This window comes from Macaca nemestrina, chromosome 1 (genome assembly GCF_043159975.1).
Source record: "Macaca nemestrina isolate mMacNem1 chromosome 1, mMacNem.hap1, whole genome shotgun sequence".
In the NCBI taxonomy this organism is placed as follows: domain Eukaryota; kingdom Metazoa; phylum Chordata; class Mammalia; order Primates; family Cercopithecidae; genus Macaca; species Macaca nemestrina.
Genome location: NC_092125.1, coordinates 62,312,995 through 62,323,923, shown reverse-complemented (window position 1 = coordinate 62,323,923; position 10,929 = coordinate 62,312,995). Strand labels below are relative to the sequence as shown.

General features: G+C 52.2%; 1 protein-coding gene across 1 annotated transcript; it reads left to right on the top strand.

Moving 5' to 3' along the window:
• Window positions 1-335: 335 nt before the first annotated feature.
• Window positions 336-10,929, top strand: LOC105484787 (renin). The gene is made up of 10 exons (XM_011746734.2): window positions 336-482; window positions 3,577-3,727; window positions 4,302-4,425; window positions 5,076-5,194; window positions 6,173-6,369; window positions 8,399-8,407; window positions 8,966-9,085; window positions 9,430-9,571; window positions 9,831-9,929; window positions 10,571-10,929. Exons 1-10 carry the CDS (start codon window positions 385-387, stop codon window positions 10,730-10,732), a joined length of 1,221 nt encoding a protein of 406 aa, XP_011745036.2. The 5' UTR covers window positions 336-384; the 3' UTR covers window positions 10,733-10,929.

Below are 10,929 nucleotides of genomic sequence, written 5' to 3'. Positions count from 1 at the left end.
TGGAAACCTAGGTTTTATGCTTGTCCCGGTTTTGACATTGGCCCTGAGCAGTGCTGTTTCTCATCAGCCTCTGCCTGTTCCAGGGGTCACAGGGCCAAGCCAGATAGAGGGTTGCTAGCGTCACTGGACACAAGATTGCTTTCCCACAGCTCCCCTTCCTCCAGCCCCTCTGCTCCACATCCGGAAACCTGGGTACCCTTCACCCACCTAGCTCTGTCCCACAGTGAGATTTATTGCTGGCTGCCCTGCCATCTGCCCCAGGGTAATAAATCAGGGCAGAGCAGAATTGCAATCACCCCAAGCATGGAGTGTATAAAAGGGGAAGGGCTAAGGGAGCCACAGAACCTCAGTGGATCTCAGAGAGAGCCCCAGACTGAGGAAAGGATGGACGGATGGAGAAGAATGCTTCGCTGGGGACTGCTGCTGCTGCTCTGGGGCTCCTGCACCTTCGGTCTCCCGACAGACACCACCACCTTTAAACGGTAATTGGTAACTCAGGCAGAGAAGGGATGGGAGGGGTGCAGGGTTCCCACCTTCCCAACACCCTGACTTTTCCACGTGTGCTGTCATTCAATCCTTACAATCAGCTGGACAGGGAGGTATGGACCTGTTCAGAGAGGTCAGGTGACTTGCCCAATAAATGACACTAGTAGTCAGATCTGGAAGCTGTGTCTTTCGCTTCCTGCCCAGAGCACCATGCTAACTAAGCACTGTAGAGAACTCAGAAGTATTAGGACATGCCCCTTGCCCTTGAGGAGCTCACAGCCTGAATATTAAGAAGTGTATGGGTGGCTGGGCGCTGTGGCTCCTGCCTGTAATCCCAGCCCTTTGGGAGGGCGAGGCAGATCACTTGAGGTCAGGAGTTTGAGACCAGCCTGGCCAACATGGGGAAACCCTGTCTCTACTAAAAATACAAAAATCAGATGGGCGTGGTGGCAGGCACTTGTAATTCCCAGCTACTTGGCAGGCTGAGGCAGGAGAATCGTTTGAGCCTGGGAGGCGGAGGTTGCTGAGCCAAGATCGTGCCACTGCACTCCAGCCTGAGTGACAGAGTGAGACTCCATCTAAGAAAAAAATGGGGGTGGGGGGTGGGGCATGGGTACAGTCTGAGCCACTGCACTCCAGCCTGGGTGATAGAGCCAGATCTTATCTAAAAAAGAAAAAAAAAAAAAGGTTGAAGAAGGGGAATAGACAGCATTTGAGAGAAGGCCTCACAGAGAAAGGGGCTTTCAATCTGGGGACAGCAGATGTGACCAGCAGTCCTGAAGGTAGGAAGGCACATTTTAATCACGGTAATACTTGCTAAGCCTATAAAATGCTTAGGGTGTCACAGGATCTTTTCACATGTCTCATCTCAAGTCATGCCCCCAACAACTCAGCATTCCCACTTTGCAGATGAGGACACTGAGGCTCAGGGAGGTGATATGTAAGAGGCTAAGCCTCAACACACACTGGGCCTTTTGCTTCCCAAACTGCTTTCCCTTGCTCTGAGGCTCTCAGAGAGTAACTGCTGGGTTGTGAGCACTGGGTAAGAGGATGGGTACTTCAAAGCAGCTGCACCCCAGGATAAAGGCAGAGGAAAGTAAAAACATCTTCCCCTGCTGTTATCCAAAAGAGAAAAAGAATGGAATTGGGCAAGGGGTGGAGAGGGAATCCAGCTTTTGAAACAGAATTATAGGAATTTTGCTACCTGCTATGTGCAGAGCATCATGTGAGGCACTTGGGACAGCTGAATGAATGAGCTGCTTCTCAAGGTGAACATGTACATATATATGCTCACAATTTACATGTATTGAGCAGTGGGCACATGGTTTCATCTGCACAGTGACTCTGAGGTAGGTACTACCATTAGGCTCATTTTTAGAGGGTTTAATGGAGACTTAGAAGAGGCCCAGAGAGGTTAGGTAGCTTTCTCAGAATCACACAGGTGGTAAGGGGATTCAGGCATGCCCCCTGCAACCACTGTCTTCACCACCATATGGCACCAGTTCCACATGCTGTACAGTGCAGGCTGTGAGACCCAAGGAAAAACAGAGCAGAGGCCCAAGGGAAGGTGAGGCCAGTGTGGGCTGGAGGCCTTGGGGCAAGCTTCTTGGAGGTGGGTGTACATGTTGGGGCTTGGAGGACTAAAGAACCTGGGGGGAAAAGGAAGGGGAGAAGGAAAGGATTTTCTGAAAAGGAAATGGCAAAAAGTAAAAGTCCAAACCATAGGGAGCTGTGAGTAAATAATGGGAAATGCAACCTCTTTGGGGTCAAACCTCTGACCCTCCATTTTCCCATCTGTAACGTGGGAGTAATAAAATCATCCACCTTATGAAAGCAAATAAAATAATGATTGTGAAAATATTTTGGTAACAGTCAACTGAGATAGGAAGATCACAAATCATTTCTGTTACGATACCATGCTGATAGGCATAAACGTTGCATTCATGTCCATGGGCAAAATGAGAGTAAGTAGAATGCATGGGACGCAGGAAGGATGTAGGAAGGAAAGGGTAGTGTAAGTATAGGAGGACTGGCCGCTGAGAAGAAAGTAGAAGAAAGAGGGAATCTCCCTGTGTATGGGAAAGTCTATTGCAGAGTCAACTTGGGCTTCCATCCTGGGACCTTCCGGTGAACAGCTAGAGACATCTTCCTCTGGGCTTTGGCGAACAGCCTTTACGTCGGGACCCAGGGGGCCCTATATGGGAAATAAGGCCAGTCACATGCTCTGAATCCCTGCTTCAACATTTCTGAGTCACCTTTGTCCCCGTGAGCCTTCATTTTTCTCATCTATAAAATGGATGACAGCTAGCTTGTTGGAGAGCTCTCAGTAGCAACTCAGTAGAGTCAGTTTCCCAGGTCTCTTTCATTCTGCCTCTCAAAGGTGATGGGAAAACATCTGGACAAGAAGCCAAGGGACTGGGACACATCTCTCCAAGGACAAGGTGCATGGTACTCTGAAGATGCTGGCCTCTCTCTATGCCCAACCCAGCTCAGGGGATCCTCTCCACCACAGCCCTGGTTGGGTGCCTGTCCCCTGGTGTCCTGGAGACCTTGCAGCTGCTGTGGGCATCTGCTGCCACCTAGTGGCCTCCCATGGCACTGTCTCCCCACCAGCCCCTAGTTTTGACAGGGGCACTCCCTGGCATTCATCTCTTCAGAGGGAATGTCTGTGCCTATTTCCCGTCTGTCCTCCTGCCAGCTGGAGTTCCTTAAAAGCAGTCATGATCGTTATCTTTCTAGCTCCAGTTTCCAGCACAGTGAGGCACAAAGTAGTTGTTCAGCAGGTGATTATGGAATAAATGAATGAACGGACCAATAAACAAACAGCCTTGTCTAATTAAAATTAGGCAACAGAAGGAAGTCACTTCAGGGTTATTTAATCCGCGGGCAGCTGACTCCTCTAAATTGACTCTTGACAAGAGGTAACTCTTATAAATGCTCCAGAGGCCTTCAGGGACAGAGGTGATTTCCAGGTGACTGGGCTAACATTAAAGGTGGTTGTACTAAAAGCAGGGATTTGGCCTCAGGGACTCTACCGTTATGGTGGGGGTACAGCACTTTTCTATTTTTGCTTCCTCCACCATGAGCCAGGATCTTCCTCAAGAGGATGCCCTCAATCCGAGAAAGCCTGAAGGAACGAGGTGTGGACATGGCCAGACTTGGTCCCGAGTGGAGCCAGCCCATGAAGAGGCTGGCCCTTGGCAACACCACCTCCTCCGTGATCCTCACCAACTACATGGATGTGAGTGCCTGGCCCAGCCCCTCGCTCCCTCCCTCCCTGTCTCTTTTCCCCCACGGACCTAGGGCTTTCTTTGCCACAAGACTCTCCCTTCCTATGCTGTGTTTGACGAAGGCGCTGAGGAACATTCCCATTTTCTGGTTGGAAAGCCTGAGCACAGAAGACAGGAAAGCACTCAGGGGCCATTCAGGGGCAGGGTTAGGTTTGGAACTCAGCCCAGGCCTTAAGCCAGGTGTCACAGGTGGGTGGGAAGGGGTGTGTGACTCAGGTGGAGGTTTCTGTGACCTGGTCCAGCACAGTCTGACAGCTTCCTGCCCCAGTAGATTCTCAAGGGTCAAGTTCGCATCCTGCTTCATTCTCAATGTTTTGATTTCGCCATTTTGTCTTACTAAGATTCCCACTTTCTGGGATGCCATGGGGCGATGCTAAGCCTCCTACCAGTTCCTGCAGGACAGCAGAAACCCCGAGAGGCTATAGGACCTCACCTGGGCGAAATCTTACCCTGACAGCCAAGAGTGAAGCCAGACAAGACCCCAAGACCCTGAGCCCCTCCAGCCCTCTCTTTTTACCCCCACAGACCCAGTACTATGGCGAGATTGGCATCGGCACCCCACCCCAGACCTTCAAAGTCGTCTTTGACACTGGTTCGTCCAACGTTTGGGTGCCCTCCTCCAAGTGCAGCCGTCTCTACACTGCCTGTGGTGAGATCTAAGACCCACAGTGCCTCTCCTCAATCCCCCTGCCCTACTGTGCATGAGCAATCCTGCCCCACACCTAGCTCCCATCCCTCTTGCCACCAAGGGAGTGCCTTCCTCTCTGCCTCTGTACCCACTGACCCTGACACTTAAGGGAGAGAGGAAGATGTCTCCCATTTTTCTGATATAGCCACCAAGGTTTTTAAAAAAAAAAAAAAAAGAAAGAAAGAAAGCTCCAAGAATCCCTGACCACCCAGAAGGCTACTTCCCAGTCTTCCTGAGATTGAGACAGGACTGAATTCTCAAACCCATCCCAGGCACTCGGAACTCTTCCATCCCTAGTCTTAATCAACAACCTCTTACTGGGCACTTACTCTGTGCCCAGCATCTTCTCTGGCGTTATCAGTGTTAGTGATTACTTTACATTCCTTCATTTAGGACAAAATTATCGAGGTATGGGCACATTAGGGGGGCCCAAGAAACCCAGTCCTTGATTGATGAAGCACATATTCCAAGCCTCCTGACCCTAGAGTCACTCGTCCCTGTACCTAAGCTAAGTCCTAAGCCACACCAGCCATACCCACAATGCACCCTGCCTCTGAGTCCCCCTGTCTGGGCCACTCTTGGACAAACCTAAGCCTCTGTCCCCCTGCCAGTGTATCACAAGCTCTTCGATGCTTCGGATTCCTCCAGCTACAAGCACAATGGAACGGAACTCACCCTCCGCTATTCAACAGGGACAGTCAGTGGCTTTCTGAGCCAGGACATCATCACCGTAAGTGGGGTTGCCCTAGGTCATCTGCTCCCAACCCCTTCTGTCCCCAGGCCTCTCCTGACCCTCCAGGGGCCATACCTGCGGGGAGGTGCACTGCAGCCCACTTGGAGCCTGGGGAGCTGAGGAGCACCCTGCTCTGCCACATCTGGCTGTTGCTGCAAAGCAGCAGTACCTATGGGGGAGCAAGCTTGGGCTACAGGCTTAACTGTTGGGTGGTTTATGGACGTTTTTGCATCTGACTTGCACGTAGGGTTGTCGTGAGCCCCATGGCTGCAGTCAAGTAACTTGCCCAAGTTCACCAGCTCTGACTGGGCTACACCCTAGACTAAAATCCAGGGTCAGGGTCAGGCTGAGTTTTAGGGTCAGGCATAGGTTTTAAGGTCACAGTTGAGGTTGACTCTGGGATTCAGGTCAAGTCCTGCTTTTTTTTTTTATTTGGCCCATGACTGACCCTTTCCTCATTCTGGAGTTTCTCAGGCCCTGCTCCATCAGAGTTAGGGGAGGGGCACACATGGGGCCTGACAGAAAATCAGGGTGATTCCTGCCTCCCTCCCTTTTTCTGTGAACTCAGATATAAAGAAGGGAGAAGGGCAAGGTTGGCTGTGCTGAAGAAACCCTCGCCCATGATAAGCGTGGGGGCCAAGACCTAGTCCTGCCGGGCACGAAAGGCGGGCCACTGGGGAGGGGGAGGCGCTCTTGGCAGCTTTCCTTTTGCTGCTTGGCAGGACCACCCTCTCAGCCTCTGCTGTCCAATCCCTGGTCAACTCCAGCTCTCTCTCGGCTCTGTGGCACAGACGTATTGGCATACACATTGGCGTACACAGAGTGTGTGCATGCAGAGTTGAGGAAACACTCTTACCCCAAATTCTGTACCCTGAAGCCTGTGTGGCCCTGGGATCCCTAGTGTGGAAGCCCAGACCAGACTCCAGCCAAGGAGCGGGCAGTGGGCTTGGTCTCCTCTGGTCCTTCCTCCCACAGGTGGGTGGAATCACAGTGACACAGATGTTTGGAGAGGTCACGGAGATGCCTGCCTTACCCTTCATGCTGGCCGAGTTTGATGGGGTTGTGGGCATGGGCTTCATTGAACAGGCCATTGGCAGGGTCACCCCTATCTTCGACAACATCCTCTCCCAAGGGGTGCTAAAAGAGGACGTCTTCTCTTTCTACTACAACAGGTGGGGACTGGGACTCCAGGGGCTGAGGTGGGGGGAGAGGAGGGGAGAAGAGCTGGGGAGTGGAAGGAGAGCCTGGGCCAGAATTGTTAAGCGTTTGTGATTAGATGACCGTCAATCAATATCTAGAGCTGTACTAGCCAATGTGGAAGGCACCATTGAAATTTAAATTAATTCAATACAGTTAAGCATCAATTAAGCATTCAACTGGTGGCTCTTAGTTGCACTAGCCACATGTCAAATGTCTGGCAGCCGCGGTGGCTAGTAACTACGGTTTTGGACAGTGCAGATAGAGAACATTCCCAGCTTGGCAGGACATTCTAATGGACAGTACCACTCTGGAGCAAGAGGAGATGCAAGGTGGGGATGATGGGAAATAAGGGATTACTGTGACCTGGAGCCCTGCCTGTGAGGGCCATGGCTCCTCCCACACAGAGACAGCCAACTTCAGTCATCCATTAGATCCTTCATTTGTTTGCCCACTCATCAGTTCAGTAAATGCTATGTGCCAAGCACTGTGCCAGGCTCTGGGGGTGCAGCAGTGAACACAGTGAACAAGGCAGAATCTGTACTCCCCTACCCACATAGAGCTTACAGGCTAACAGGGAAGACAAGACATATTCCAATGTAATGAGTGTCACAGGCAGGCAGCGAGTGTGGTGCTGAAAACCATGGATGCTTTTCAATTCTAGGCTGAGCTTATGTGCAGCTCAGCCAGCGCTGGGGAAGCTGTTGTCAGCTCTTGAGCAGGGTTGGGCTCTACTCCAAACTGCTGGACTCAGAAAGATGGCATGAGTTGGAGACAAGAGAGCTCGAGGCAAAAGGGGCCAGGTGCAGTGGCTCATGCCTGTAATCCCAGTACTTCGAGAGGCCAAGGCAAGAGGATCGCTTGAGCCCAGGAGTTAAGGCTGCAGTGAACAGTGATTATGCCACTGCACTCCAGCTTAGGCAACAGAGTGAGATCCAGTCTCAGGAAAAAAAAAAAAAAAAGTCAAAAGGGTAAGAACATGAGGCCAGTGGCAAAAAGAATAGAGGAGAGGATCAGAGTTCAGAAAAATCTCACAGTAAAACAGAGAGGAGTCTCTGGTGTGGTGATAGAAAGGGAGGCCTTGAGAAAACACCAATTGGTGGCTCTGCAGTCAGGGGTCGCCTTTAGAAGAGCCATTTTAGAGGAGGTGGGGGCAAGGCCAGATGGCAAGCAGTTAAGAGGTGGATGACGTGGGTATCAGGAAGTGGAGGTCATGAGATGTAGGTTGCCCTGGGACATTCAACAGGGAAGGGAATGGGGGGTGGCGTGGGGGGTGAGATCCAGAAGCAGAAAAGGAAGGGTGGGTGTTTTTAAATGCTAGAGGATGCTCAAGTGATGCCTGTAGGTGGAGGAAGAAGCCAATGGAAAGAAAGAGATTTAAAATGTGGAAAGAAGAGGAGCTAAATGGGGGCACTGGAGTTTGAAGGCCATGAAGGAGATGAGGTTCCAGCAGACAGGAAGAAGCCAGGCTCTGCAGAGGAGAGGGCTGGCTTCTTCCTTTATCTTGGGATGGGAAGGAGGGAACATCCAGAGACATCCTGAAGTATTGAGAGAGAGGCAGTAGGGAATTTGTGCTAGCACATACACATACATTCCGAATTTATAAAAACACAAGTAGTTTGCAGTTGCACAAAATAACATATGCACACCTACACACCCATGCACACATGTGCATGTGTGAATTCCAGTATGAATTCTGGACAAACACATCACACACACATGCACGCCCTGGAGACTAGGCCTACAGTAGTCCCTGAGCCAAGCGCAGTGTGGAGGAAAGGAAGGCGAGGGGAATCAGCTCCAGACGGGGCACCAGGAGCCTGGCTCCAGTCCCCCACTTGTTCACTCATGGACTGGGTAACTTCAGGCAAGTGACTTCGCCTCTTAGTGATTCCATTGCCTGAAGGGCAAAGAGAGTAGATAACACCCACCCTGCCAAACAGCAGGGCTGATGAGGCTGGCAGGAAATGAAGCTTCCTTTCTGCTGTCTCTCTTTCTCTGCAGAGATTCCGAGTAAGGAGACAAAACCCCCACATGGCTGTGACCTTCCAGTACTCCCTGAGCACCTGACCCAGAATTCCACATGCCACCGGCCCAAAACTCGCATCAGCAAGCCCAGCCTCCGCTAGATGCCGAAGTTCTCTGTCCCTCCTTCCTGCTCTCTCCATGCCCCCTGCCCACATCCAACAGCCTCCTCAGGGTCCCCTCCCCTGCACCTGCTCAATCAGCAGCAACCCAAGAGTGAGGGGCGTCCATTTGTGTCTTGTTCACATCCACTCACTGTTCTTGTACCTGCTCCTTTTCTGTGACCTCTCTGGGGATGCTTTTTGGGGAACAGCTGGACTACCCTGGAACAACCTCTGGCTGGGCTTGGGGAGGGGAAGAAAGGCAGAGAAGCAGTATGTTCCGCATGCTTCCCAACGACAGCTCTGAGCCTGGCTGTCTGTCCCATATTCCGCTGCCCTAGAGCCCTCTGTCCTGCCTGGCACACTTGTGCAACCTTCCCCGATTGCCTGAGTTGCTGGGTCCCGGAGGTTATGGGTTTCCAAGAGCTTCTGATCTTTCCTTTAGGAATGCCCAGTCGCTGGGAGGACAGATTGTGCTGGGAGGCAGCGACCCCCAGCATTACGAAGGGAATTTCCACTATATCAACCTCATCAAGACTGGCGTCTGGCAGATTCAAATGAAGGGGTCAGAAATCCTCAACCCTCTCTGGGCTCCAAAAATTGCTGATGTCATTGAGGTTGGGGAGGGTGGGAAGGATAGCGTTACCATCCTGCCCTCTTTCCAAATGCAGCCACTTCTTAAGCACAGCCACCATTTGCTCTCTGCCTGCTCTGTCCAGGCTGGGGAACACAGAAGGGAAGGGCCTGGGGAGAAGTGGTGGAGGGCGACAGTACCTTCCCTCCTCCATTCACTGCCTCAACGGGCCACCACTGTGGCCTCCACCCACCCACCCACACTCAGGAAGGACATGCAGCCTGGAGGTGCCCCATCAGCCTTCTGTCTGTCTGTCTGACTGTGGCCTCCCCCAGGGTGTCTGTGGGGTCATCCACCTTGCTCTGTGAAGACGGCTGCCTGGCATTGGTGGACACTGGTGCATCCTACATCTCAGGTTCTACCAGCTCCATAGAGAAGCTCATGGAGGCCTTGGGGGCCAAGAAGAGGCTGTTCGATGTAAGAAGCCAAAGAGGGAAGGTGCTGCGGGTGGGGGGAGCGCCACCTGGTATCGGCTCACAAATCCCCCAGGCAGATGAGGCCATCTCAGGCCTTTGCTTGTTCACCTCACACTCTCCACACGTGTGGCTGGTCACCCATGGGGCGGGGCACTGTGCCCAACCCTCTCCAGCAGAGAGGCCAGGCCACCAACGTAGGACTCCTCGTCTGCTGAGATGTCTTCCATACTCAAGGAGGCTCCCTTTGCCCCCCACCCCAGTATGTCGTGAAGTGTAACGAGGGCCCTACACTCCCTGACATCTCTTTCCACCTGGGAGGCAAAGAATACACGCTCACCAGCGCGGACTATGTATTTCAGGTGAGGTTCGAGTCGGCCCCCTCGGTGGCAGGGAGGAAGGCTGGACAGAGACCCTCAAAGGGGGACAGATTACAATGCATAGATCATGTTAGAACTGTAGTTCTCAAACTTGGCTGTGCATGTCACCTGGAGAGCTTTGAAAAATCCTGGTACCTGGGCCACATCCCATACCTATTAAATTAGAACCTCTAGAAGTGGCACCTGGGGTTCAGTTTCCCTAGGTGATTCCAATGTGTGGCCATATTTGGGCATCACTGTGCCTGTTCCCTCATGTCCAGTTTCTCATCAAATACTCCCAATAATCCTATGCTCCTATATTCTTATCCTCTTTTCATAATCAGTAGGCTTAGAGAAGTTGAATAACTTGTCTAGGATCAGAAGCTAAGGCAAACTGTAATCTCCTGAAGGAAGCACGGTGCCTGATGTATTGTTTGCCTGGCATCTAGCACAGGGGCTAAACACAGGAGGGGTGCAGTCCACAATGGGGCAAAATGGCCAAGATGTGAGGGAGGCCCAGTGTGGCTAGGGGAGAGATGGAGGTGAGAAGGGGAATGTTGCTGGAGACAGTTGCTAGGGTCAGGCAAGGTGAAAGGAAAACGGTCATGTGCTGGGTATGGAGAAACTCTCCCCCTTCCTGCCAGGAATCCTACAGTAGTAAAAAGCTGTGCACACTGGCCATCCATGCCATGGATATCCCACCACCCACTGGACCCACCTGGGCCCTGGGCGCCACCTTCATCCGAAAGTTCTACACAGAGTTTGATCGGCGTAACAACCGCATTGGCTTCGCCTTGGCCCACTAAGGCCCCCTGCCGCCCAGGCAGGCCCAGCCTTCAGCCCTGGCCCAGAGCGGGAACACTCTCTGAGATGCCCCTCTGCCTGGGCTTATGCCCTCACATGGAGACACTGGATGTGGAGCTCCTGCTGGATGCGTGCCCTGACCCCTGCACCTGCCCTTCCCTGCTTTGAGGCCAAACAGAATAAAGACTTCATGTTCACA